Source organism: Artemia franciscana, chromosome 1, assembly GCF_032884065.1.
Source record: "Artemia franciscana chromosome 1, ASM3288406v1, whole genome shotgun sequence".
Taxonomy (NCBI): domain Eukaryota; kingdom Metazoa; phylum Arthropoda; class Branchiopoda; order Anostraca; family Artemiidae; genus Artemia; species Artemia franciscana.
In genome coordinates this window covers 38,611,532-38,637,445 of record NC_088863.1, presented here as the reverse complement: position 1 = coordinate 38,637,445, position 25,914 = coordinate 38,611,532, and the positions used below count along the sequence as shown (strand labels likewise).

The following is a 25,914-nucleotide window of genomic DNA, read 5'->3' as shown; positions in this document are numbered from 1 at the left end:
AACTCCTTGTCTACGTGACTGCAACTCTTCATAAATCTCTTTACACAATAGAATCACTTCCTAAAATTCTATTTCACAATATACTTTTATTATATCTATATATATAAAAATAAGTTGTTTGTGTGTTGTGTGTTGACTGACGTCATGCATGTTTGTCGACTGACGTCATTATAAAGATTGAGCATTATGCCGTCATGAAGTTGTTTGTCAACTCACGTCATGTTTGTCGACTGACGAAATTACAGACCGGGGCACCAGGACACAAATGACGACCGGGACACAGGGAATATAAATGACGACCGGGACACTCAAAGAGAAATTACAGACTGGAACACCGGGACACAAATAACGACCGGGACACAGGGAATATAAATGACGACCGGGACACAGGGACAAAACTACAACGGGGACGCCAGGGGGCACAAGGGGGATATATAAATGACAACCGGGACACAGGGAATGTTCGATTAGCAATCACCATCAACAAAGCTCAAGGGCAATCATTACAATAATGAGGTATATATCTGAATACGGATTGTTTTTCCCATGGACAATTATATGTTGCATGTTCAAGAGTTGGTAAACCTGAAAATCTATTGATATGCACTGACAATGGGACAGCGAAGAATGTTGTATATTCGCAAGATATAAGTATATAATGCTTTGTATATGACGTCATTATAAGATGAAACTACAGACCGGGACACCGGGACACAAATGACGACACCGGGACACAGGGAATATAAATGACGATCGGGACACTCAAAGAGAAATTACAGACTGGGACACCGGGACACAAATCACGACCGGGACACAGGGAATATAAATGACGACCGGGATACAGGGACACAACTACAACGGGGACGCCGGGAGCACAGGGGGATATATAAATGACGATGGGGACACAGGGAATGTTCGATTAGAAATCACCATTAACAAAGCTCAAGGACAATCAATAGAATAATGAGGTATAGATCTGAATACGGATGGTTTTTCCCATGGACAATTATATGTTGCATGTTCAAGAGTCGGTAAACCTGACAATCTATTTATATGCACAGACAATGGGACAGCGAAGAATGTTGTATATTCGCAAGTTTTACGTAGTTAAAACATATATATATATATATTTATCTATATTCACAGGTGGGACACAGGGACACAACTACAATGGCGCGTAACTAATATGGCGTGTAACGACTTACGCGCGCGGGGGGGCTTGGGGGGCGTGAAGAGCCCCCACCAACTAGGTGTTGGGGTGGCGCGAAGTGCCACCCCAACAGCTAGTAGAAAATGATAATATAACGGTTACATCTTTTTTTGCTTGTTTTTTAGTCTTACTCATCAATCACCCAGGTATGAGATTACCTCCCGTATTACTCTAGGAATAAGCGTAAAACTCGTTTTGAAGAAAATATTTATCATTTTCTATGTGTCTGAGGAGTTTTTGCTTGTTTTTTAGTCTTACTTATCAATCACCCAGGTATTAGATTACCTCCCGTATTACTCTAGGAATAAGCGTAAAGCTCGTTTCAAAGAAAATAATTATCATTTTCTATCGGTCAGAGGAGCCCTTTACGTTTTCAAATTAACATGGAAATCTTCTTATTTGAATCGGATTAACTTGCGACGAAGAAAAACAGATTTGTACTTGAAGTAAGGAAACTCTAGAATAGGATTTTATTCATCGATTTTTTAAGCCAATGCTAGGTGTAATTAAGTAAGAAAAACAAACTTTTCCACAACAAAAGTTTTCAAAGAAAAGTTCAGAGCCACATTTAACCAAAGATGAGCAAAAGTAAAGTCGAATAATTTTTCGAGTGGAAAACAACTATACATAACCAAGAATAAATAAATAAATGAAACCCAAAACAAACAGAAATTACAATGAATAACCAAGTCAAGCGAAAATGGAACTTTCACATTGTTTCAAGTTGTGACACATAGACAAGATATGGCTTATGATATTGTAGAGGAGTATGCCTGTCTTCTTTTGACCTTTTCTTGAATGTTAATACCTGAAAGGTGGTGACAGGGTTTTTCACTTGGTAATACAGTTACCACAAGCACTAGCAAGAAGCTTCATTGTCGACTACTATTTTTATGCTCACATTTACTTTAAGTGTTTTCATCTCTGGAAACATTAACCGTGCATATCTGCCATCACTAATGTTGAATTTTTTCGATATTCCAAGAAAATTGAATATCTCACTGTCAGAACAAGGTAATGATGTAAGCGTTTATCCTTCCGATGTAAAAAAAAAAAAAATGATTGAAAAGATACAATAGACAAGGTAGTTTCGATGACCAACCATAGAGTACCACGAGGGCAACCACATGAAAAAATCCAAACAAGCCATGTTCACTAAGGACTACATATCATTCAAAGACACAAAAAAAAAAATCTAAGTTCCAAAAAATCCCAATTCCCAAAAATGAGGGGCCAGGTTTCGTTCATGTGTGTTCTCACGTCTAACCTTGTGTTTTTTTTGTGTGTGATTTTTCTCTCTCTCCTACTGTGCCTCTGTGACGGAGTGTCTGTTTGCATCTGTCTCTCTCTATCTTTCTGAGTCTGAGTGGGTGTTTGCTTTTTTTTTATGCGGCCGTCTCATTGGTACCCTCTGTCCGGTCATCGATAAAAGTTGGTTCATTGTATGCTTTCAATCAATATTATTTTTGCACTGGAATGATATAATAAACCATTTTTAATGAATGGGTATAATATAGTCGGAGATGTCATGACAAACTTATTGTAAACTTTATCATCTTAAAAATCTTGACCAGGAAAAATGCATTGCTCTTAAACGAAAGGGTGTTAGACAAAGGATATGTAATGGAATATGGTCAAAAAATTTCTTCGATACCAAAGAACTCGCAAAAGTGGGATTATTTTTTGTTGGCCACAGTGACCAGGTTCAGTCTGCTTTTTGTTCGGGTGTGGCTGGAGACTGGTACGATGGTGATGTGACTATAGATGAACATAGAAGAAACTTCAAAATATGTTCTTCTGTTGTAGGAGTTGATGGGGGGAAACATCCCAGTGAAACCTCCTGTTCTAACCGGGGTCGTGATATTTGTGAGTGATACATGGGATTAAGAAGCTATAGTTAAAACTCTATTAATTTTGTCTTCAACCACCAAGGTCACAAAACAAGGTAATGCTCTTAAACGAGAGGATGCTGCGCTACAGATATTTAATGGAACGTGTTTAAAGGATTTTACTGATACCAGAGAACTTGCAAAAGCTTTATTCTTTTTTGTCAGACACAGTGACCAAGTTCAGTGTGTTTTTTGTCCAGGTTTGGTATGAAACTGGGAAGAGGGGATGTGGCTATAGATGAACATATTAAACAGTTTCAAACTTGTTTTTTTGTTCAAGGAGTTGATGTGGAAAACATTCCAGTGAGACCTTTTGCTTTAACTAGAGGTTATGACATTTGTGAGCGATACGTGTGACTTCGTTCCTGTGTGTCCAAAATAATAAAAAAAGGAGAGAAAAAATAGTTGGGGGGGGGGTGGGTAAAAGCTGGTGGGGGGCATTTGGCCCCTGGAGGCGGAAATGGGGCCCTAGATGGGAAATGTAAGGGCCCAGACTCACGTGCGGGCCCTGGCAATCGAAAACCAATGTGTGCAGGGCCATTACGTTAGGAGTAGTGCTTATGGGCGTGGTCCGACGTATTATTATGATGCTACTCATTTCATTTAATTGTTAATTCATAAGGTGACATAGGAGGTTTTTTTAATCACAGAAAAGGCTCAAAAACCTGGGCTATGATGTGTATGGATTTTGGGGCCTTTAAAAAGGGTCTCTGTGTGGAGATGAGGGAATGGGAGAGTTAATGACATCTGCTACTTATCTCTACTCATTGCCCACTTTCTTTGATCTCAATTTATCCCACTGTTTTCGTTCTTGTTCCTGGGATATCTTAAACAGATATCCCCAGAAGGAATTTGTTTACTAATCCATCTGTTAAAAAGTCGGATCTCGTCCTCTGGGCTTTGCATTCTATATGGATACATGGGACTGTTGAAATCTTCCAAATTGAATATGGGAATATCTGACATTTATTTTTCAATTAAAAGTCTATCAGTGGGTACATCACCCATTACATATAGAGCAACCACTCCAAGAAACTTCACGCTTCTTTGACTTCCTCTTTAACTATGTTTAACTCCTTCCCACGTTCAACGTTCAATAAGGGAATCATTAAATAAGGGAATCATTCGGTCATAGAATCCCAATCTGTTCATAAGGCGTAACGTTGAACTACACAAGTCCATATTGTACACATGCATATTATAGTTGACAAGACAGTGATAACAGGACACTTCACTATAATCTTTATTCAGCAATTCAAATTCGAAAATTACCCCACACGTGGACTTCTTTAAACCAATGTGTTCACAGTTAAAAAGACCAAACATCTTTGAAACTTCTATGATACCCTGATGAAACTCATTTTATCATTTGATTATAAAGCTTCGTTTGTTAGACGTCATGTCATTTAAAACTCACTTCAATTATTGAACAACATACTTGGCAAACGAAACCCAGGTAATAATACTGCTTCCGAGGATTTTCTTTTCGCCCCGGAGATCAAGAAAACATCATATGTATAGGGCTCGTAGAGTGCAAACGTTGCCTTTTGGCCAGATGATATTCCCCTATCAACGTTCTCTGAAAATTCCAACTTAATACCCCAATCAATTATTGAGATACGCTCTTTTGACTATCTGTATGTACATATCGTCTTTTCATTTAATTCATAATTCCCTTCAATGTTATAAATTGACTCATGTGGTATTAGTAGTAGTGGTAGTTGCAGTGATATTGTTAGCATGCAAATATTGCCGTTCTGATCATCTCCCTTATCATTCCCTGAAGGTTCCAAATTAATAAGCTCAGTCCTTCCCGAGTTACACCCTTTATACTATCCGTACACACATAATATTTTTTTGATTTAATTCAATGCTTCCTTCAACAATTTCCGAAAGGATAACCTAAATGTCCATCGTTTTTTTTAAAGAAAAGTTTAAACATGCATACCTTTCCCAATAGCATATACTATATGCAAACAATGAACGAAATACCTAACTTACAGCCTTTGCACTGAGGACTGTTGGGAGATTGAAATCCCCGAAGACATTCTTACTCGACCTTTCAACAATGTTGTACAAGATAGGTCTCTTAAAATTTTGATCGGATGTGTTTTGGGGAAGGAAGGGCTTGGACTGATTGCCCTTAATTTACTTTAACTCTTAAAAAATGCTCTAAAACTTTGAACTTCCCATCAAATGAGCCCCATCCGATCCAAAATTTATACAACCACCCGTTCAATAAAAACTTTACATGTACTGGGGTACAACTAATAACACTTGCACCTTGGCTTTGGACGATTTTGTCCACCCTGAAGAAACTGTTATATACTCTTTGGACTATTGGTAATAAAAACGGCTATCTCACAATTTTGATTGAATACGTTTGGGAAGAAGTATGTCAGGGAGGGGGGCTATTCCCCCTCCATTACGTTTGGCTCTTAACAGGGGAGTAGAACTCTGCATTCCCAACCAAATGAACCTGCTCTAAAGTACAAGCGACCACCCCTTCAATGATTTACCTTATACGCCCAGGGGCGCAAATTACAATCCTGAACCCCTGACTCTGGGGCATTGTGTCAACCCCAAAGGCCTTATTATGTCATCTTTGGAATTCGTGTGATTTTTGTGGTCATTTATCTTTGGTTTTTTGGATTTTTAAGCAAATGGCTATCTCAAAATCAAAATCGGATGCATTTGGGGAAAACACAACGTGGGGGAAGGGTAACAGCCCTTCAATCACTTTGGCTTTTAAAAAGGGCACAAAACCTTCTGATTTCAATCAATTGAACTTCTTCCAAAGTTAAAACGACCGCTCTATTCATAAAAACCTTATATGTCCTTGGGGTATAACTTACAAACCTTGCCCTGAGGGCTGTGGGGGGGGGGGCTCATCATCAAAGACATGATTTACAGAACTTTTAACTATTACAAAAAAAGGTCTATCTCAAAATTTTGATTAAAAGTGTTAATCAGATTCGGACTTTTTATTTCAGATATTGTAAATTTTTACTTTATCTCCCTCCTTGGTATAGCAATGGGAAGATAATTCGTAAGTTTGATGTCCCTGATATAAGTGCAAAGTTGGCCCTCCTGCATGGAAGGTTGTTGGAATCAGCTTTTTATCGTTTATCGCCTCATCATCCTTTGGTCTGTCTGTTCGGTTAATCTCATTGTAGCGTAGTGTTTTTTCTATTTGTAGTGTATTTTATTTGCAGTGTATTTCATTTTTTTTTCTTTTTGTTACTCCACAAGTGCCATAACTTGTTATGATGTGGGTTATAAATAAATTATTATTATTATTATTATTATTATTATTATTATTATTATTATTATTATTATTATTATTATTATTATTATTATTATTATTATTATTATTAGCATAGGGGAGGGGGGCTAGTTGCTTTCTAATCACTTTAGACTGTTAAAAAGGGCACTAGTCCTTTCACTTTTCAATCGAATGAGCCCTTTTCGAAGTTTCTAAGACAAAAATGGTCATCTCAAAATTCTATTAGATGTATTTGGGGAAAATACGACGTGGGGGGGTAGCTTTTCTCAGACCATTTTGACTCTTAAAAGGGCACTAAATTAACAATTTTCTTCAACGTAGTTGAAAAGAATGGAAACTATTTATTTGAGAATAACACCCTCCCCCATAGCCCTCGGTGTAAGGGTTGTAAAGTAATGCCCAGGGAGCATATAAGATTGATATCCCCCCCCAACACAAATCGTACTTTCCCGAAATGCATCAGATAGAAATTTTTAGATGGCAGTTTGTTGCCGTATAAGCTTCGAACACAGCTCATTTGGTTGAAAATTGAAAGAATCAGTGCCCTTTTGATAGTCAAAAGTTATTGGGGGTAATCAAGAACCCTCCCACGCCCATAATTCCCCTAGACGCATCTTGTCGAATGTTTTAGACAGCCATTTTGTCCAGCGTAGTTAAAAGGTTTGGAAATTAGGTGTTTAACATCTCCCCCACAGCCCTTAGAGCAGGAGTTGTAAGTTATGTCCTGTGTGTATATAAGGTTTTTATAGAAAGGGTGGTCTTATAATAAAAACACATAAAAACCACCACTAATTTTAAATTATATTTGTCGCAAAAGATTCACATAGGTCACTGTTACTAATAAAGTTGCTTCGATGAGCACACCGAAGCAACTTTCTTTCCCCAAATGCATCCAATAGAAATTTGGACATAACCATTTGTTCAACAATAGTCTAAAGGTCATTTAGGAAGGCCTTTGGGGTTTACAGAATCCCCAGAGTCTAGGGGTAAGGGTGTTAAGCTATGCTCCAGGGACATATAAGGTTTTTATGGAAGGAGTGGTCGTGCGAACTTTAGAAGAGGCTCATTTGAATTTAAAGAAATAGTTCTAGTTCCTTTTTCAGTGTCAAACATGATGGAGAGCCACAAGCTCCACTCCCTGACATCCTCAATTCCCAAAACGCATTCAATTGAAATGCTGAGATAGCCGTTTTGTTACACATAGGCCAAAAATTATATAACAATGTATTTAGGGTGGATTCAATTCCCTAGAGCCCATGGGAAAGGGTCGTGAGTTATTCCCCATGGCATACAAGGTTCTTATGCAACGGGTGACTGGATAAACTTTGGATCAGAAGTCGGAGTTCAGAAGCCAGAAGTTTTAGTGCCCTCTTTAAGAGTCAAAAGTTAATGGAGGGCAATCAGTCCAAGCCCTTCCTTCCCCAAAACACATCCGATCGAAATTTTAAGAGAGCTATTTTGTTCAGCATTGTTGAAAAGTCCCCTCTTCACAGTCCTTAGGACAAGAGTTGTCAGTTGTGCAATTCGTTCATTGTTTACACATAGTATATGTTATTAAGAAAGGTATACATAATCGAACTTTACTTTCCCAGAAGATAATGGGCATTCAGGTAGGCCTTTCACAGATTGTGTATGATAGTGTTGGACTAAATAAAAAAAAACATATTATTTACACAGATTGTCAAAAGGGTGTAAGACAACTGAGTGTATTAATTTGGAAAATTAAGGAAATGATAAGGGAGATGATAAAAAGGCAATATTTGCATTCTACCAATACTACTACGACTATACCACTACTGCCAAACAACTCCATTTACAGTATTGTTCGGGGCATTTGAACTAAATCAAAAGACGCTATGTGCATGCACATTGTCAAAATAACGTATCGTAAGAATTGATTTGGGTATTAAGTTGGAACTTTTAGAGAATGCTTAAAGGGGAAGATCATCTCACCAAAAGGTAATATGGACCCGTTACTGCAAACACTACTTTTACTACTACATTTACTACTCCTACTGCTGATACTACTTCTATTCCGACTACTTGTAAGGCTAAGAGCATTGAGATGAAAATTGCAAGAAGAATTTGAACATACAGGTTATCAAAAGGACATATCGGGTGGGCACCTTCACTTACCTTGGTGGTATTATTAGTAAAGAAGGTGGGAGCAGTGAAGATGTTAAAAGTAGAATAGCCAAGGCTCAGGGTGTTTTCTTGATAATTAGAAAAAGTTTGGAAGAACAATAAAATAAGTCTGAAAACCAAGATTAGCATATTGGAAGGTACGTTGACGACAGTGGTTTAATATGGCTCTGAAGCATGGGTACTCTGAAAAGTGGATGAAGATCTACTAGATGTTTTCCAGAGAATTTACTTACGGATTGTTCTGGGTAGCCCACTGACTTATTGTATTTCAAACAATTGGCTGCACGAAAAGTGTGGTTCAATCCCGTTGCATAGTGCTACAATGAAAGAAGGGTTGAGATGTTAGTTTAACTCAGATATTTATTATAATATCTGTTCATTTTGAGTTTCATTTTTATTTGTTGATGGTGATTTGGGGTAATTCTACGCTTGGAAGATTTTTTTACTTTATATGTGCTCGTTTTTGGCTTAATGGAGATCTTTATTTTCTTTTAAGATCCTGTTTTGTGGAAAAATTTTTTTTCATTAATGACATTTAAAAGGCCACTAAAAAACAATAATTACTAATCTTCCTCTCACATCTACCCTCTAAAAAAATTCAAAAATAAAAAACAAATCAGAGAGCCCTCGAGAGTAAAAAGCAGTAAAAGTTAATATAATCACTAGACAGACGAGACAGAAGAATAGACGGAACCATTAAATAGAATGATAACTGTTACAGCCCCTCACGGTGATAACTAGCCACAATGCTAGCATATCCTAAGCAAGATTGCTGTCTCAGAATTTTTATTGAATATTTTTGAGTTAAAAAGGTATGTTCGGGGGGGCTGGATACCTTCCAATTACTTTTGACTGTTAAAAAGGATACTGGAACTTTCAATCGCTAATCAAATGGGGAACTTCTGAACCCACTTCGCTCTTTATTAACAGCGCTATTGCGCTGTCTATGAAAAACCATGTTTTCCTTGTAAACTGTTAAATAAATACTACGCTGAATTTGCAGGTATTATTTTATACTTTATTAACACGATGCTAATGATAGTCTATCAATACGTTATGGCTTATCGTAAGGACGAAAAATAGGTTTATTTACGGTAGCTAAATCTTGAACCAACCCTGTTGTAGCTCTTTATTCCTGTTGCGTTACTGAAGCCCAGGTGCTCAATAAAAAATCCCAATAATATTTGCAATAAAATAATATGTAACTTCATTTTCAAAAATAATAAATTTCAAAATTCAATTTTAGTTGTCATCCTTTACACTGACAAAACATACGCTGCACGATTTTTCACAGCTTTCAAAAAGATGAAACGAACTTGGGTAGACCCATTTGTCTTCATTGGTGGTGATGGATGGAGTGCCCGGACCGCTGCCACACATGGTAACGAGGCTATAATGGAGGGTGCCATTGCAGTATCACCACTTGCAAGAAAAATACGAGGATTTGAGCAGTATCTTCGGAGGCTGAATCCAAGTACAAATAAAAGAAATCCATGGTTTGGGGAGTTTTGGCAAGATTATTTCAGGTATTTCCTCCTTGTATTTCTTCTAGTATTAAAAAAAAAAAGGAAACTATTGTTTCCAATAAGAGCACTAGTTTAATGTAAAGGTTGGTGTAAAAACAAAACCCGTTCTTTGCTAAAAAAAAAACAAGCCTATTGTAATGGTTTACTGCTACTGTGTTTTATAGAAAATTATTTAAAAAGAAGCTTTTCAGGAAAGAGTGAAGAGAGTACTTAAAATAATGAAGAGTATTTAAAGTATCAAAGTTCTGATCAGCAGAAATAAATTCTAATAGAAATCTAAAGTCGAGACCTTATAATAGTAATTATAATGGCTGGTTACCAGGAAGATATCCAAAGACTGTTGTCGGAATGCAATACACTATTACATGGCCCGTATATAGGTCAATGGGTTCAACTAACTGGGTGATGGTCATGCGTATGTTCAACCGAACTTTCGTATCTGGATCTTTATATGGAAAATTATTCAGTAATTTTCAATTGTTTTATTTTCTTTTGTACAATTTCTTTGACTGATTTTCCATCACTTATTTTTTAACGAAGATGACGCAATAATACCACTTGATTTACCATTTTTGTTCTCATACGATTGGAAGGACCTGATGATAATTTTTTTTGAACGAATTGAACCAAAAAACTCTTGTATTCAATTCCCGACATAATTATTTTATTGTTTTTATAAACGGGACCCCCCCCCCTCTCTCTCAGGTCAGAGAAGGGATGTAGATTCTATGGGAATTCAACAATCAATATCCAAGCATCAATTGTGGTTATTGAGATAAAATTTTCGAGGAGATGACGTGAAATGAATTTTGAATTCAATACATAAATCTTTTCAAATTTGGATCTTCAGTGGAAAGTAAAGAGTAATATCAAAACTTAAGAGAGCATAAGCAAAGCCTTTGTGTTGTTTTCGAAGCTTTTCCTTTGAGGCAAATATTTTTAATTTTCTATACTAAACAGTTTTAGTTTTTCCCAAGAAATTGCCCCCTCCCCCCAAAAAAGATGAAAAAATTTGATTTTCAAATACGACTTTGAGAATTGAAACTTTCTAGTTTGTATATAATACTATAAATTTTATCACTCTTTTCTGTTTTTTTTTTTTTTTACTTCAGGACTTAATTAACTCTAACCCTAACATTACGTAACAGATATCACCAGATGGAATAGGCTTATTAAGAAAAAAACTTTCTGAGATTGTTAAGAAGGTGAAATAGGAATTTAATCCGTAGATTTTTTGAGTTTAGAGTTTCACTGGAAAGTAAAGAGAAATATAAGAAATTAAAATAAAAATTTTAAAACCTCAAAAATTGTTTTAAACTAAACATTTCTAATGGTATAATTGGATAGTTTAACATAAAAATTAATATTTCCTGAAGACAGACTACCAAATATAGATTAGCATGAACCGAATAATGATAGATCAATTGAGAATTTCACGTAGTTGATATCTCCACTTTGAATATACTTATCAAGATGGAATTTACTGAGATTGTTATGAGGGTGAAGGTTGAATTAAATCCTTAGGGTTAAAGCATGAGCTGTATAAAATAAATACTCCAAACCACAAATTTCATGTAATAAACACCAACAAAAGTTCAGACAAGTCACACAAATGAAAAACTAGACTACACGTCCCAAGTAATAAGTTTCAGACAATACACACATGAAAAAGGCTAAAAACCTTGCTCACAGCATAGTAAAGACCCAAAATCGTAGGTATCAGACAACACACGCGTACGATAGTCTAAGAAATCTGGCACAGAAAGTCTCGTAATAGCAAACAAAACAACCTAAATCACAAGTTTTAGACGACACAGGCCGACAAAAGGCGAAAAAACCTAGCTCAGAAAGGTCCGAAATAGCAAACTAACAATCAAAAATCATATGTTTCAAATAACACACACCTGCGAAAGTCTAATAAAACTAGCTCAGATATCCTCCGAAATAGCAAACTAAACATTCCAAGTCATAAGTTTAATACAAAAGAAACCAACAAAAGCCAGAGAAATCCCGTTCATATAACCAAAATTAGCAAACTAGATAGCCGAAATCATATGGTTCAGATAACACAAAACTTCAAAAAGGTTAAGAAATTTAGTACAGAAAGCCTCGAACAGGAAAGTAAACATAACAAATCATATGTTTCAGACAGAACCATACGAAGATCTATGAAAATCTCAGGAAAATCTAAGAATCATATGTTTCGGACAGCAACCACCTACGAAAGGCTAAGAAACTAAGCAGAGAAACCTTCAAAATAGCAAATTAAGCATCCCAATTAATAAGTTTCAGACTTACAAAAGTCTAAAAAAACTAGCACAGAGAAGTACAAATTTGCAAACTAAACACCCCAAACACTAAGGTTCAGACAATAAACACCAAAGAAAGTCTAAGAAACCTAGCTCATAGTTAAACATTCACCCAAATTCATAGATATCAGATTAAACAGACATATGAAAGGATAAGAAACCTAGCAGAATAGGCCCAAAATTATAAAGTGAACATCCAAAGTTATAAGTTTCAGACTATTCCCGTCTATAAAAGGCTTAGAAAACTTGACACTGACATCCTCGAAATAACTAAAGTTTCGAAAAACACACATACAAAAGCCTAAGAAACCTGGCTCAGGAAAGTCCAAAATAGCAAGCTAAACACCCCAAATCTAAAGTTTCAGACAATAAAAATTCCGAAAAACCCAAAAAAACAACCCAGATTATTAATTTCAGACAAATCAAATCACAAATACCAGGCTTAAGATCGCGTATTATAATTTTATAGACTGCACACACCTATGAAAGGCTAAAATATCTAGCTCATAGCAAACTAAACACCCGAAATCATAGGTATGAGACAACAAATGAACAGAATTTTCAAAAAGTCAGAAACAAACGAATAGAATCTTGAAAAGGTTGATAATGCACGAACTTTTTTTTTTCAAAATTAAGAAACCCACAAATAGAGTTTTCCAAAAGTTATGCAAAACTCATGAACATAATCAAACGGTTGATCTTAGATTTTATTAGCCTAGGTTAGTTTAACCTAAGTTAGCTGTCAAATGTTTTAACCTAGGTTACATTTTCAGAAATTAACCCCCGATTTAGATTTGGGACACACAAAAACAGTTTTAATAAATAAAAAGACACGTGAATACAGTCAAACACTTGATTTTAGGTTTCATTACCCTAAGTTAAATTAACTTAGGTTAGCCGCTTACTATTTCAACTTAGGTTATATTTCACCTAGTTTGGCCCTTTTAGGTGAGGTAAATTTATGATAAATGGTGCGCAAACTGTTTCAATTCTTTCTCTACTAGGCTGGTTTCCTTTTGTAGGTGGTTTTTGTCTGAAACTTGTGATTTTGGGTGTTTAGTTTCCTATTGCGGAGTCTTTCTTTGCTAGATTTCTCCGGCTACCGTAGGGATGTGCTGTGTGATACCTTGAATATTGGGTGTTGGGTCTGCTGTGAGCTTGGTTTCTTAGGCTTTTATATGTGTGTTATCTGAAATTTATGCTTTGGGATGTTTAGTTTTAAACTTTTAGGCTGTTTGTGCAGGGTTTCTTAGCCTTTCGTTGGTGTGTGTTGTCTGATACTTTTTATTTTACGTGCTAAGTTTGGTCTGAATTTTATTTCATTTCTTAGCCTTTGATGTGTGTGTGGTCAAAAAGCTAAGGTATGTAATCTTTAGTCTGGTATTTAGTGATTTGACTTGTCTAAAATCCATGATTAGGGATGTTTAGTTTGTTTATTTTTTTCAAACTGTCTGAAACTTATGACTTGGGGTCTTTAGCTTGCTGATTTGTATTTTTTTTTTAGCTAGTTTTCTTAGACTTTAAGATATGTGTTTCGTTTGAAACTTTTGATTTTGTTTTGGTTAATTTGGTTTTTTGGGCCTTTCCGAGCTAGGTTTCTTAAACTTTCGTAGGTGCTTGTTATCGGAAACGTATGATTTGGGATTGTTTAATTTTATATTTCATGGCTTGGTCTGTGTGAAATGTATATTAGGGGTGTTTAGTTTGCTAATTTGGACTTTTCTGAGCTGGGTTTCTTAAGCTTTCACAGGGGTGGGTTGTCTGAAACTTATGGTTTGGGAGGCATCATTTAGTATTTCATTGGTTTGACTTGTCTGAAACTTATGATTTCGGCTGTTGACTTTCACCGATTTCGGTGAAAGTCAATATATATATATATATATATATATATATATATATATATATATATATATATATATATATATATATATATATATATATATATCTATATATATAAAAATAAGTTGTTTGTTTCTGTTTCTGTCTGTCTGTCCGCATATGACATCTGAATTATTTCATCGTATACCAATTCAAAAACGAATGTATTCAAGCCGAAGTAGCTGATTTGGTAAAGCGTTATGTTCCAGGTTCTAGGTCCGAGAGGTTCCAGGTTCGAACCTTGGCTTTAGCATTAATACAAAAAAAAACTAAAAAAGGTAAAAACTACAAAAAAAACTAAAAAGAAAATACTAAAAAAAACTAGAAAAGCTAAAAAACTAAAAAAACTAAAAAAAAGTAAAAAACTAAAAATTAAAAAAGAAAAAACTAAAAAAAAAATAAAAAGAAAAAAATACTAAAAACTAATAAAAAAATTAAAAAAACTAGAAAAAATAAAAACTGCAAAAGAAAAAAAACTAAAAAAAGGAAAAAAACTGAAAAATAAAGGAGAAAAAGAAAACTAAAAAAATTAAAATAAAAAAACTAAAAAAGGTAAAAACTACAAAAAAAACTAAAAAGAAAAAAAACAAAAAAAGCTAAAAAAAAAGGTAAAAACAAAAAAATACTAAAAAGAAAAAGGAAAAAAACAAAAAATTTATTTCATCATACACCAATTCAAAAACGAATGTATATACAGACCGGGACACAGGGAATATAAATGAAGACCAGGACACTCAAAGAGAAATTACAGACTGAGACACCGGGACACAAATGACGATATATAAATGACGATGGGGACACAGGGAATGTTTGATTAGCAATCACCATCAACAAAGCTCAAGGGCAATCATTAGAATAATGAGGTATAGATCTGAATACGGATTGTTTTCCCATGGACAATTATATGTTGCATGTTCAAGAGTCGGTAAACCTGAAAATCTACTTATATGTGCAGACAATGGGACAGTGAAGAATGTTGTATATTCGCAAGTTTTACGTAGTTAAAAACATATATATATATATATATATATATGTAAATATATATATATATATATATATATATATATATATATATATATATATATATATATATATATATATATATATATATATATCTATATTCACAGGTGGGACACAGGGACACAACTACAATTGCGCGAAAAGGGAAAGTTTTACTCAGTTTCCGTTATTTCATTTCTGTATGGACTTAAGCATGAATTAGGTCATAACGAATACAAAGATTAAAATGTTTTAATTTTTTAAGAAAATTTTCATTTAGTACTTTCTGAAGAAAAACATTTTAATTATTGTTTGCGTCATTTCAACTTTAAAAAAATTCTATTGTAAAGATTTGAAGGATTTTCTTTGTTTGACCGCTTAACTTGGCTAAATTTTATTTCTTTACTGGATTGTGGTGCGTTTAATTCTGGTGAGTGCAACTTATCTTCAGCTATTTTGGCATGTTTATTTGTAATTATCGTCGATCTTCCCTTAACCCCGTCGGCTTTCTTAGTAGTATTAATTAAGTAAAAGTTGCTTCAAAAGAATTTCAGTTCTTACGAAAAATGGGGTAGAGAGGGGGATTATAAGGGCGAGAGGATGCAATGTCTTCATAGTTTATGTCATAAGACACAAAAAATACATGTAATTTGACTTAGAAGTACAATATTCTATGCTTGATAAGCTTTTCTAATTTTTAAAATTAATCTGAAAGCATAAAATCTTTATTTTCAAGTTATTGAAGACTAAAACAGGGATTGGGGGTAAAACCGCATGAGGCCTCCTTAAGAGCTTTTTATGTTGTAAAACAAAATAAAAAACTTTTCTGAACAAGATCAAACAAATAATAATTTTTTGTTGTTGTTGTATGTGCTTGGTTAGGGGTAGATGTATTATATTTTGCCTCGATATTATACTGTGCTTACTAACGTTGGAGGCCTATAGTGTATACACAGAAGATGTGTTAGAAAGTGACCTCTTTCTACAGTAGGACCACCATAAATAAGTTTTAAACTATGTGCAATCTCAAATTTTGTACCGTTATACTCTAGAAAAGAAATTTTTAGTTCTGCACGATTTTAGCTCTGAACAGGTATTGGAGTACCGTTGAAATAAAGCATCGTAATTTATGCTAATATTTGTAGGTGTTACATTCAAAATGAGTCAATTCCAAGCAGTAAAAGCTGGTCAAGGCCATGTCAGCTGGGATTAGACTTGAAGTTTCGAAGCATATCGCAAGTGTCTTTTCTGCATTTTGTACGTGACGCTGCTTATGTTTTTGCTTTTGCTCTTGACAGCATGCACAAGGACTTTTGCCATGGAAAACCAGGTCTCTGTGAAGCTATGTCACACATAGATGGAATTGTATTAAAGAATTATATAGACAATGTCAGTTTTACAGGTAAGTAGGGCTTATTAAAATTGCTTTTCTATGTTTTATATTTACGGAAAACTCACAGAAAGAAGGTATGCGGTCCAGTCATATTATTAACCTTAAACTTAAATGCTAATGGATCAAAATTATCCGCTGCACTTACAATTTTGTTTTCTTTACTGCTAGGCTCAGATCCTGGTGATGCTGACTATTTGGTTTGGGATAGAGTTCATTGCCGTGGCTCAGTAAGCAGAGCCAGGGTTGACCTATTTCTAGATTAAATTAAAAAAAAACAAGTTTTTTAACTGTAAGTATGGAGCGACATTAAAACTTAAAACGAACAGAAATTATTCCGTACATGAAAGGGGTTGTTCCCTCCTCAACGCCTCTCTCTTTACGCTAAGGTTTGACTCTTTCTCACAACTCTAATTTTTAAAATAATAAAAAAAACTTTAGCGTAAAGAGCTAGGCGTTGAGGAGGGGACAATCCCTTTCATATACGGAATAATTTCTGTTCGTTTTAAGTTTTAATGTCGCTCCTTACTTGCAGTTAAAAAACTTGTTTTTTTTATATTTAATTTCTGAATTTTTTTGAATAATGCATGTTTTGATTTTGGCTCACCGCACATGAATAATGAAAGCGAAATTTGCATATTAATTTTGTTTTGGCTAAATGGCTTTTTCATAGTTTTGATTAGACGATTCTGTTACAAAAGGGGTGGAGGAGGAGGCCTAGTTTCACTCCGATTTTCGGCTACTTAAAAAAGCAACTAGAACGAACGTTTTTATTAGTAATAAATATACTTGACTTAAGATAACTTACGAATTAACTTATGTAACGAAATTCTATGTTTGTATATTTTTATTACGTATATGAGGGGATTCTCCCCCACGTAAATACCTCGCTCTTTAATCTAAAACTTCAATTTGGTCCCAATTCTTTGAGAATAAACCCCTGAATCCCAAAGGCCGTAGAATAAATAGTTGAAATTACGAAAAATACTTTAGCGTAGAGAGTGACGTATTGTGGAGGAGACGAGCCCCCTTTTATACGTAATAATTTTTGTTCGTTTTAGGTTCTAATGCTGCTCCTTACTTCCACCTGAAAAAAACTTTTTTTATTTACTTTCTCATTTTTTTTAAAATAATGCTAGAAAATCATCCCCTTCATGGAAATTTTCTTCCCTCATGATGAATTCCTTTATAGAAAGATCCTCCAACGTACCCCTTCCCCCGACCCCCATTTAACGTGAAAAAGTCCCCCTGAAAACGTCTGTACATGTTCCAATAACCATTACTATATATAAACAATGGTCATAGTTCGGAACTTGCAGCCCCTCTCCCGGGGACTGTGGGGGACTAAGTCATCCTCAAAGACATGATTATTAGGTTTTTTCGACTATCCTGAAAAAAATGGCAATGTCAAAATTTTGATCCAGTAACTTTGGGAAAAAAATGAGCGTGGGAGGTGGACTAGGTGCCTTCCAATTTTTTTTCACTTTAAAAGGGCAATAGAACTTTTAATTTCAATTAGAATGAGTCCTTTGGCGACATTCTAGGACCACTAGGTCGATACGATCTCCTCTGGGGAACAAAACAACAAAAAGACAAATAAACATGCACCCGTGATCAGTCTTCTGGGAAAAAATACAAAATTCCACATTTTTGTAGATAGGAGCTTAAAACCTCTACAGCAAGGTTCTCTGATACACTGAATGTGATGGTGTAACTTTTGTTAATATTCTTCGACTATTAGGGGGTGTTTCCCCTTATTTCCCAAAATAGGTCAAATTTTATCAGGCTCGTAACTTTTGATAGGTAAAACTAAATTTGATGAAACTTATAGATTTAAAATCAGCGTAATAATGCGATACCTTTGATGTAACTATTGGTGTCAAAATTCCATTTTTTAGAGTTTTGGTTACTTTTGAGCCGGGTTGCTCCTTACTACAGTTCGTTACCACGAACTGTTTGATCCGCACCTAGAGAAATAAGTAAAAGATAAACAGTGCGTCAGAGCACAGGAGAGGTGGTCCCCTGCCTGAAGGGCCATGGAATAAAGATCATCCCCGCGGGCTTGAACTCAAAAGTCTAATGCCTTTTCTTTACCTTTTCACCGATTTCAATTATGCAGGAGTGCACCCTAAATAACTTGTAGACCCTGAAAAGGCTTAATGCATGGTATCTTAACAGAAATAGACGTATCAAAATTTTGATCTTGTGGCATATTGGCCAGAGGTCCGTAAAAATTGTTACTCTGGTACAAAATAAGGGGAAACTGCTCATATATTTTTTGTATTTTCTATTATCATTGGTTCGATACTTCAACCCCAGAAAAAATTCAGGGATGTGAGATTGCAACGTAAAAAGTGGCACACACTCGTCCTCCACACCAACCTTTTCAGCCTAATTCATGAAGTTCGAATTTCATTTAAATCCTTCCGTACAATTTCTTTTTATCCTACTAAGGGACGACATACTTTATTCTCGGCCCCAGATGGATAGCCAAAAAGAACAATCTTTGGCAATCTGTCATCCTTCATCCGTATAATATGTCTCAATCCTCTCAACCTTTCTTTCATTATAGTCCCGGCGTGTGGGATAGAACTATACCTAAGGAGACCTGACAATAAAGTTTGCGGACAAAGATTTAAAAATCTATTTTTAATTTGAAAAAAAATCATGTAGTTAAACGCTGTACCCTTGAAAGTTTTTCCCCCTGGGTTGTAACATTCTTTTCCGATTACCTTTTTCAGCCTTCATAGAATTGGTGAGCTTCTTCCCCTGTTACCATTGACAATGGCTCTGACGTTGATTCTTTAATGGCCTCCAAAGTGCAAAAATGGTACTCTATTAATTTCCTTTTTTGGAATAAAACAAAAGTTTTAGGATGCCAAATCTGGTGAACAGAAGGTGGGGTGGGTGATTTGAACCATTGTGGCCATTTTGACTGCAAACGGGTTGAAGGCAAAGGCTCTATGAGAGGATACATTGTCACGGTGAAGCATCCCTCACTGGTCTTGCCATAAATTGGACCTATTTTGACAAATTCTTTCATGAAGTTTTTTACAACTTCCAAGTAGTAAGAAAAATTAACCCTCTGGCTCCGGGGAGCCTGTCTTTGGAGCACATTTCCACTTCAGCAGACAAAAGTCATCAGTGAGACCTTGATTTTGTCAACTTGGTTGTTTTTCTGAGCCTCGAGAAGACGGTGTCATAGATTTACAAGTGTGCTTTCCCCATTTGCACACAGAAGTTCATCACAATTTATTTCTGATCAAAACGACGGTCAGTTTCGATCGTCAAAATAGCGATATACGTGTAAAAAACAGAGCCCGATGCTGAATGAAGACTGAGAAGTTCTTAAAAGTCAAAATTAATTTCATACTATCAAGTAAGGTAAAATATATGTCACGGTACCTTCTCAACTGTCACCAACTGTTTCACAAGACATTAATGTAGCGCCACTACGCTGGTTTGGTGTGTCTTCAGACTTATTTCATAAATAGTTTTCACCTTAAGTTGAAGATTAGCTACTGCTATGATTAAAAAAATCATACTATTATTGAATGTAGAAATGCAGTATAAAAAGGATGCCGGTAATATCATTCTTTTCCTAATGATATATCTTTAACACAGATGAATCACACTGGCAGTTTCGATTTCGAGATGGTGGAGATGGGCCTCCACGTTACACTGTTATGAACTTCCAGAAAGATGAATCCGACCGCTATTTCTGGCGAGAAATTGGAACGTATTTTCGTAAGTCATATAGTATTTCTAAGTCAAGTTTTTTTCGCTTGTTTTTTAGGTTTATCCTAAGTTGAAATTCATCTGAAATTCATCTGACAAGTGGGATCATTTGCATATCTAAAGATCAATATGTTTGTTTTTTGGGAATTCTTATGAATGAAAACCTGTCTTTCAAACGTTACATTAATTTGAATAAAATGAAGATATGCAGGAGTCTTAGCATTTTCAGGAAGCTTAAACATTGTTTACCTGGATCAATTTTGAATGTCGTTTTTCACTGTTTGATCCAGTTTTATATTTTCTACTGTCCAACAGTATGGATGTCAACTTTCCCGTCTCTTTTAAAACCCTCTTTAAGGTTAACAATAAAGCTGGAAATCTCACTGTGAAAACTAATTGTTTAGAAGATATCCTTTTATTCGATCTCCAATTACTGCATATTCTTTCATGCGCTTGTTTTACTTTTTCTTAGCTTTATGATGACCTCCCCAAGCCCCAAGTGTTCTACCGTCTGATCAAACTCTGATCAAACAACTCTGATGAAAATAATTACCATCTTCGTAATACAAAAAAAAATCACATTCAAATTCCCTTTACCCCATCACTAAGTATTGTTTCACTCCTGTAATGGCAATCATATTGTGTGGGATATGACGCTTGAATCCGCTCTAAGGTGCTACTCTTTAAAATTGTTCAAAAGAGTTGTTTAAAAAAAATTGGCTTATTAGAAGCTATTTATTTATTTTTATAGTCTTTTTTGCGTAGGATTCATTAAGGCCTGTTTGAATGTCTATTAAAAAGATATTTTATATATTTAACTAATATAATCTATCCAATCTGTTGAATCTTTATCTTGTATAATCGTTTTTCTTCTCTCCTTGCTGTATGTGACTGTTTTGTGACTCACTATGGTAATGATTTTCTGTGCTGTATGTGACAAGTTTGTGACTCATTCATATTTCGCTTTTTTACAGGCCAAGGAGCCTTTGGGGGAATAGCATATTGGATTATTGTATTTCTAATAATTATTATAATTCATGTATTTAATGTCGGATAAACCTGATTCGCTGTCATTTTCTGCTTTACAGTACTTTGATAGATTAAATAAAAAAAAAAATTTCTTCAACTGAAATAAAGGAGCAACGTAGAAACTCAAAACAACAAAAATTACTATGTATATGAAGGGGGGCTGCCCCCTCCTCAGCCCCTCGCTCTTTGCGCTAAAGTTTTTCATTACTTTGAAAAAAGCTTCTTATTGTTCTAATTAAACGACCCTTGTGTTTCAGGAGTCATTCTTAAAGAATTGGTACAACATTCAAACTTTTTTATTTTCATCAGGACTACAGCCTTTTTAGCAGGGATTGGATTGTCTTAAAATTAAACATGATTGCTTATGGTAATGACTTTTTATTGGGAAATCTAAAATTAAAGGTTAAGTTATAGTTTAATCTGCATGAAAATCTGACTCTTTCATATATGTATTGTTATTGAAACTCCTTTTTATAGTTTGGTTTCATTTGCTACCCTTAAATCATTACTTCCAGTTACCACAGACTGTTCGGTCAAATTCTCTCAATTTAAGCATAATAATGTGTCAATGTGTTTTATTCAATGTGTTTTATTCTCAAACAAAGTCAGATAATATCTTAAGAAGTATCATAAACAAAGCTTATACTAATCCCAGATATGAATAAGCTATTAACTGAGCCAACTATTTTCCCATGGGTAGATTCTTATCTCAATGCTTAAAAAAGAATCCGCTGCTCAGATAATGCACGATCAAATTATTTACAATTATAAAAAATTCTGAACTAGTCAAGTATCATATCCATATCATGGCATCTAGCATTTGGTGCTAAAAAATTAAATGTTGTCGTACCCATCCAGTTGTTCAAAAATTCCAGAATAGGGTACATTTGAAAGAAAATTCAAAGATATAGTCCCCATTTCAAAGAATAAAAGATATCATGCCACAAAAAAGATGCAAATTCAACCATTTTTTGCTAAAGAATAAAAATTTTTCCTTTTCAAACGTTTCAATTTTCGTTTCGGTACTTGTATGATAAACCCACTACCGCTCAAGTTGTTCATTCGTTGACGCATTGCAGAATCGTTGGGTTTTTTTCGTTGGTGTCTTTCATCTTAGCGTGAGACAAGACAAAGAGAAGTGACAAAATAGACGGAAAATACGTAATTTCGGGAATTGAACAATGTGAAGTTAAAAACAACCATTCTTACTACGTAACATGCTGAATAATTATAAATAACAGGTTAGTCATGTTGACCCACTATACTTTACCCCCATCCCCCTTAATATGCAAATTAATAGCCCAAATTTGTTTCTAAAATATTTCATTTTTATCCATACTCAGGTGTATTTCATTAGAATCGAGTGCCAGAGAAACATATTAGAAGAAAACTAGATAGTGGGTAAATCTTACAAGTACCTTCGTTTCAATTTAATCCGGGAGATATATCTGGCCTTCATTGTAAATTACGTTTTAATTAAATGTTGTCTATATTCCTGCACCTAATTTCCTTTCATAGTTACAGAACAAGGGATCCCGCTGCTGAATATCAACATGTCCATACCTCGTTTCCGTTTCTATAATAAAACATTCCCGCCCTCTGTCTGCAACATTTACTGTGATCCCAAAAAAGGACAGTTACCCCATTTTAAGGTAAGTTTCTCCTCGTTGAATATTTTATGACACTGGTCTTCAATAGAAGACTGACGCCTTATTGGTAACATTGAAACTAATAAAGCTACGAAAAAAAGCTTTAAACTATTTAAGATAGATATTAACCACATTTTTTTTTAGTTTGTATTTGGACTACATCACAAATACTCTTTGAAATTTTAAAATTAAAAACTTTTATCTATCCAAAAATAAATTCTTATTAGAAATCCCTAGGCAGTCCTTATAAAAAGTTGGAAATAAATCGTGCTCTGCTATCACGAAGCAAAGAAGCAATTTTTGTCAAATGGGTTGATGGCGAGGTACATAAAGATCTAAGGATTTCTCAGTTTGTACGACATAATATTAAGCAGCATTGTAGTGTTTTGTTGGTACTATACAATTGTCCTTATTAATTATTTTTAACCCTAGAAGGCTATTTACGTTAAACTTTCAGTTTTTTGTCACAACTATTCGTGATTGAAAAAGCTAATTTAGGAATATTTACTTTTCAGTTGAAATTACTAATTACTTCGTGTCTTACATACCCTCCTCGTTTGTTTCAAGTTGTAACTTTGCACTTTGTTTTCGTTTGAAATTATTTGTATTTTTTATACTTTCAGTCTATTCATTATTATAGCATCAGAAGCCATATATAGTCTAATAAACGATGGGACCTGTAACTCACTAAGTTCACTACTCTTTGCGTAAAAGCTTTACTACTCAAGCCCTATATTTTGACAAAGAAAGTGTTTATTCGTGTCTATTTAATTTGCACGATATATTACCAAGTTTAAAGGGCCCAAAATAAACTTTGAAGCTATTGTACGGTAATTTATTATACTGCTACTATTACTTCTAACAGCTCACTACAGCACCAAGCCCCCTTAGGTCAACACAGTCAGGAACGCTCCTCTCCCCTCCCAATCGATTTAAAACCTCCCTCTTCATACCCCCAAGACAATTTACAATCCAATTTACAAACGTGTTTAAAAACATAAGTGTATTACTCCAGATCGTTACTCTTCTTAGTTAAGCTTTATATGTCCCATGCATGTTTTTGATTGTTTTTTCTTTAGAGTGTACTGTTTTCAAGTTCCAACGAAAAACGGCAATTTTGGTGCCATTTGATATCTAACATTTGTTGGTAAGGATTAATCGCAGTATAATCTTTAAATTTGCTTCGGATATTTTTTTTTTTTTTTTTTTTTTTTTTTTTTTTTTTTTTTTTTTTTTTTTTTTTTAGAAAGAAGAATGTTTTTCGAAAAATGGAATTTTGTGATAACGCTGGAACACCAATTTCAACCAAATGGACAAGATATTTCTATAATATTGTGCATTAGTTTCAAACCTATCGACTCGCCGTGCCAGATTTTTTGGTATAGCTTAAAATTTTTTGTATAAAATAATCTGAAATTGCTAAAGAAATGAAAAATTGTTGCCGCTAGATGGATCATGCCTCCTTGTTTCTCATTCAAAGAAATATAGGCAGATCCGTCGTAAAGGGCATTTACGTAATGCCTCTAGCGGAGATGGTTAGGGGTGGTTTTGACAGAAGCCGGTTTTGCCTTAAACTCAAACAAGGCAACAAAAATTCTTGATATAACTGATTTTGAATATTTTTCTCTGTGATTTATCTGACTGTTGAACTTAGTAAATTCATTATGGGAATTAAAAAAATAAGGAAGGAAGATAGAGGGAGACTCGGGAATGTAAAAAACTTCCCAACGTGTAAATTAATAGTTAGTTCCAAGAACATTTGTGAACAAATAAGTGTTATAAGCTTTTTAATAATTTCTTAGACCACAATGCTTTTTCATCTATTGAATTTTAGAGAGAACAAGAGCTAAAAGCTCATATGGCACTTGTAGCCAGGGATCGGATCCTGTCTGGTTATGTCAATCACGCATCTAGAAATCGTGCTTATTCTCGAACTCACCAAAGCACTAGAATTCCCCCCAATTCCCCCAAAGAGATCGGGTCTGGTTATGTCAATCGCGTATCTAGAACATATGCTTATTCTTGCCATCAAGTTTAATTCTGACCTCTCCACTCTAAGCGTTTCCCAAGATTCCTGGTTTCCCTGACTTCCGATTCCCCCTCGAGCCCCCAATGTCCCCAGATCCAATCCAAATTAAAAAGAGAGTATATTAAATATGATACCTTTCTAAATATCAAGTTTCATTAAGATCCAATCACCCTTTCGTGAGATAAACATACCTCAGTTTTCACGATTCCTCTTCTTCTAGCCCCCCTCCCCAGGTGGTCGAATCAGAAAAATGACTGTTATCAAATAAATTTGTTTTGGTCCCTGACACGCCTACCAATTTTCATCGTCCTAGGACGTCCAGAAGCACTAAACTCGTCAATGCACTGGAAATCCCCCCAAACACCCCCAAATAGAATGGATCCGATCCGGTTATGTCAATCCCATATCTAGTACGTGTGCTTAATCCTCCCACCAACCTTCATCCAGATCTCCCAACTGTATTCGGGTTCCCCCTCCAACTCTCCCCAATGTCATCGGATCCGGTCAAGAGCTTTGAGACACGAGGTTCTTCTAAATATCAAACTTCTTTAAGATCCGATAAGCCATTCGTAAGTTAAAAATACTTCATTGTTTCTGATTTTCCGGAATTAATCGTCCTTCCACACCCTATAGATGGTCAAATTGGGGAAGCAACTATTTCTACTTTAATCTGGTCCGGTCCCTGATACGTCTGCCAACTGTTAGCGATCGCTATATTGATCAAGTATCTAGTTTTGGATCTTCGCCATGTAAAAACTAGGTTGGTGCGGGATTCGAACCTGAGACCTCTCGCACACAAAGTGAGAATCATGCCCCTAGACCAGCAAGCCACAATTT

General features: G+C 35.1%; 1 protein-coding gene across 1 annotated transcript in view; it reads left to right on the top strand.

Annotated features, from left to right (window-relative positions):
• Positions 1–25,914, top strand: part of LOC136029295 (metabotropic glutamate receptor 3-like) — a 162,069-nt gene that overhangs the window by 55,167 nt on the left and 80,988 nt on the right. The window contains exons 6-9 of the mRNA XM_065707557.1: positions 9,777–10,056; positions 16,388–16,644; positions 20,257–20,379; positions 22,918–23,051. Of these exons, the coding sequence (XP_065563629.1) occupies positions 9,777–10,056; positions 16,388–16,644; positions 20,257–20,379; positions 22,918–23,051 (794 nt within the window). The remainder of the gene's footprint in view (positions 1–9,776; positions 10,057–16,387; positions 16,645–20,256; positions 20,380–22,917; positions 23,052–25,914) is intronic.